General features: G+C 34.1%; 1 protein-coding gene across 3 annotated transcripts in view; it reads left to right on the top strand.

The window, feature by feature from the left end:
• Positions 1-3,401, top strand: part of bmp6 (bone morphogenetic protein 6) — a 45,931-nt gene that overhangs the window by 30,034 nt on the left and 12,496 nt on the right. For 2 of the 3 annotated variants that reach the window (XM_016555143.1, XM_016555142.1), the window contains exon 4: positions 1,997-2,191. The exons of the other annotated variant lie outside the window; for it this stretch is intronic. In XM_016555143.1, coding sequence (XP_016410629.1) covers positions 1,997-2,191 — 195 coding nt within the window. The remainder of the gene's footprint in view (positions 1-1,996; positions 2,192-3,401) is intronic. 3 annotated transcript variants of the gene reach the window in all.

Below are 3,401 nucleotides of genomic sequence, written 5' to 3'. Positions count from 1 at the left end.
ATGCCTTCTTTCTTTGCGTGCACATTTGGGCGGTGTTATGCAAATCTTCCCACATTGTGATGTAGACATGTGGGGGCGTGTTAGAATGAGCCGTTTTAGGTAGGCGTGGTTAACTCTTAACTTTTATAAAGAATATCTCTTTGGTTTTGAGACTTTAGTGTTTGCAACTTTACAGATCTTCTTTATGCACCAAGAGCTTGTAACACTCCAAAGAGAAAGGAAAAATTGAAATCGCATCATATGACCCCTTTAAACTCAGTAAAAGATTATAAATACATGTCAAAGAGGCGGCAAAATAATCTGCAGCTATTAAAAAAAAAAAAAAGTGCTTCTAATTGGTCAGGACCAGCTGACTTATTTACATCCAATAGTTTGAGTTTTTTTTTTTTTTAATCTGACAGGTATATAAACGGTTTAAAATTAAAATTAAGAGCTATTAAATGCCTTCCTCTCTTTTCCATGTCATTTTCTATTATTCATATCTATAATTTTAGGTACCTTAAACCAGTGTTTCCCAACCTTTTTTTAGTCGCGGCACCCTTTGGAAATTTTAACAAACTTGTGGCACCCTACAAAATTAATTTTGTCACAATATTTGAATTTCTAACTTCGATATGATAATTTGAAAAGTATAGATATTCAGTACAACAGGGAAGAACTGCAGAATATAATGTCATACAGATATTTTTAATATTATTTAAAAAATTTTCCGTCAATGGTGGCAATCAGTAGGCTAATTTCTAATGAAGAGACCAATTTATAGGACAGATTTTAATGTAGGCTTTTATACATATGTAAACATTATTTAATTACCATTATAACTAGCTATCTCACAATGTTTACATATGAATAATTTCCTGTCGGCTCAATTTTTGAGTGGACTTTGCTGTTCCGATTCGCATGAACGGTATACGAGTGGAGCGACTGAGAGGAGCGCACACGCATAGAGCAGGATAATACGCAGAGCGTCACATCACTTGAAAGTGAAACCTGAGCGGTGAACTAATTTTCGGCAGACCAAATTTCGGTGCATCTCTAATTATTGGCGACATCAGAAATGGATATTATATAATAGATGCTTTTTTGACCATTTTAGCAATTAAAAAATATTTAAAAATGATTTTTTACACGGCACCCCTGCTCTCGACAGACGGCACCCTGTTTGGGAAACACTGCCTTAAACGACGATCCTACAGCAACAAAATGTTTATTAAGACATTTCAGCATCTCTCCTTTATCTAAGATTTGTATAGCATTGTTCATTATGTATAAAGGAAGTCTTTCAGCCTTTTTTACACCTGAAGTCAATATTTTTCTAAAATTTCATTGGTTTATTTAGATTACAAGTTGTTTCATTTAAAATGTAATCAGCTTTAGCTAATCCTAATCATCACTGTATATCTATTACATAATTGTCTAAAACAGATTGAAGATTGGAATGCCTTGCTCTAGCCCAAGCGACATCACACTCATGAATCAAATTTGATAATGTGGTAGATAACCAAGGGTTATCTCAACCCTTTACACAATATTTTTTAAAAGGCGCATGTTTGGTAATGATAGTGGTGAGCCCTTCATAAAAATAATTCGAGGCACACTCAATATCTGGAATCAACTAAATCTTCTCCCAGTCAAGTGATCTTAGGTAATTTTGCATTTCTAACTATTGCAACAGCACAGTGATAACAGTGCATAAACAGATGCTGCTGAATATCTATAAGGTGCATTTGTAAAAATTAAATCAAGAAGTGATGATTTATCTGACTTTTTAAAGTTTAACCTGGTTGGAGTATTTACTAATTGCTGAATATTAAATGTATCACAAAAGAGTTTAACTTCAGCAGATAAAGGCTGTAGCCAGTTCCATTTAAAATCTCCAATTAGTACCATTTCCTTAAAATTCAACTTAGATAAATAATCTGTTAAAAATAAAAGATTAATTTGTTGCTCAATTGTTGAATATCACATTTATAGCACTTTTTTTTTGTTTTTAAAGGCTGGAGCATCAATCCCAAGGAAGTGGGGTTAGTTGGTCGTGATGGTGCTTTAGAGAGGCAGTCTTTCATGGTGGCCTTTTTCAAAGTGAGCGAAGTCCGTATCCGAACTGCCCGGTCAGTGGGCAAGCGACGTCAACCGAACCGCAATCGCTCCAGCAGTCCACAGGAGTCATCAAAGGGACCAGCTCATACAGGTTATCCATATATATTTTCCATATTGTGCACTAAGCACCTTTTTTTCTAAAGAAGAGAAGTTTAATATGCACTTATGGTAGAAATCAGCCATACGGTCTCTTTTAATTCTTCAGAAGATGTTGACCTGGGATAGTTCGGGGATATTTTTGTATCTGATGAGTTTTATTGAGTCCAGATCTTCATATATTGTTCTCTTGTATAATGAGAATCTGGACTCAATAAATCTCTTTAAGGTCCTTTCGAGAATTCATTTAAAAAGCAGCACATATGTAGGCCTGACATCCTGTGTCTTGATTTGAAGTCTTTTACCAGCCCTCACCAATAGATTGCTGTAGTGATGACTTCTTTTTGTAGGTTGACATGCAAGTTAGCATCACCCTGGCTCCCAAATAATATTTTCGATTGGCTTTTGGATTATTGTAGAAAGTAAGATCTGTGACCAACAAAATTATATGATTCTTATGTTTTGTCAATCAGGAGAATCTTTACTAATTAACACAACTTTTGAAAAAAAAAAACAATTTTGTTCTTAAAACAATTTCAACAAATTTTGAAACGTGAATTCAATTGCCAGCTGAACGTAAGCTATTGCTGAACTACACTACTGTTGCATGACATCAATGTCACCACCTTCTGAAACCTCTTTAAGTCATTAATGAGGAAAAAAAATTAACTTAAATGATTTTAGCAAATGGCTGCAATATAACAAAGAGTGAAAAATTTAAGGGGGTCTGAATACTTTCCGTACCCACTGTATATATTTTCCTTGAAAGTTTGAGTTAGAATAGTTTGCAAGAGCTAGATTATCAGCACAATTAAGCAGTAAAAGTGGACTAATGAGTAGTTGAGTAGCTGTTTGGTATGATGATGTTTAATGACCCCAACATCCTCTCTAGTCCAATTTAGCTGCTTGTTAGCAACAGCCTTTTTCAAGCCAAGTAAAAGCTTAAAAATAATAATAATAATCCCTAGGGAGTATTAATGATGCATTTCATGTCATAAACATGAAAATTGTATTTGAAACTTGTGTTAATCATGGATCTTATTTCAGGCATTTAAAGGGGTCCTATTATGCTTTTTCACTTTTTTAATTTTAGTCAGTGTGTAGTGTGTATGTTTGGGCATAAAAAAGATCTAGAAAGTTACAAATCTCAAAGTCCACTCCAAAGGGAGATATTTCATTTTTTAAAAATCCCTTTTCAAGAACTA

This window comes from Sinocyclocheilus rhinocerous, unplaced genomic scaffold (genome assembly GCF_001515625.1).
Source record: "Sinocyclocheilus rhinocerous isolate Xijiao unplaced genomic scaffold, SAMN03320098_v1.1 scaffold286, whole genome shotgun sequence".
Taxonomy (NCBI): Eukaryota; Metazoa; Chordata; class Actinopteri; order Cypriniformes; family Cyprinidae; genus Sinocyclocheilus; species Sinocyclocheilus rhinocerous.
The sequence above is the reverse complement of the archived record's forward strand: the minus strand, read 5'-3'. Positions and strand labels throughout refer to the sequence as shown.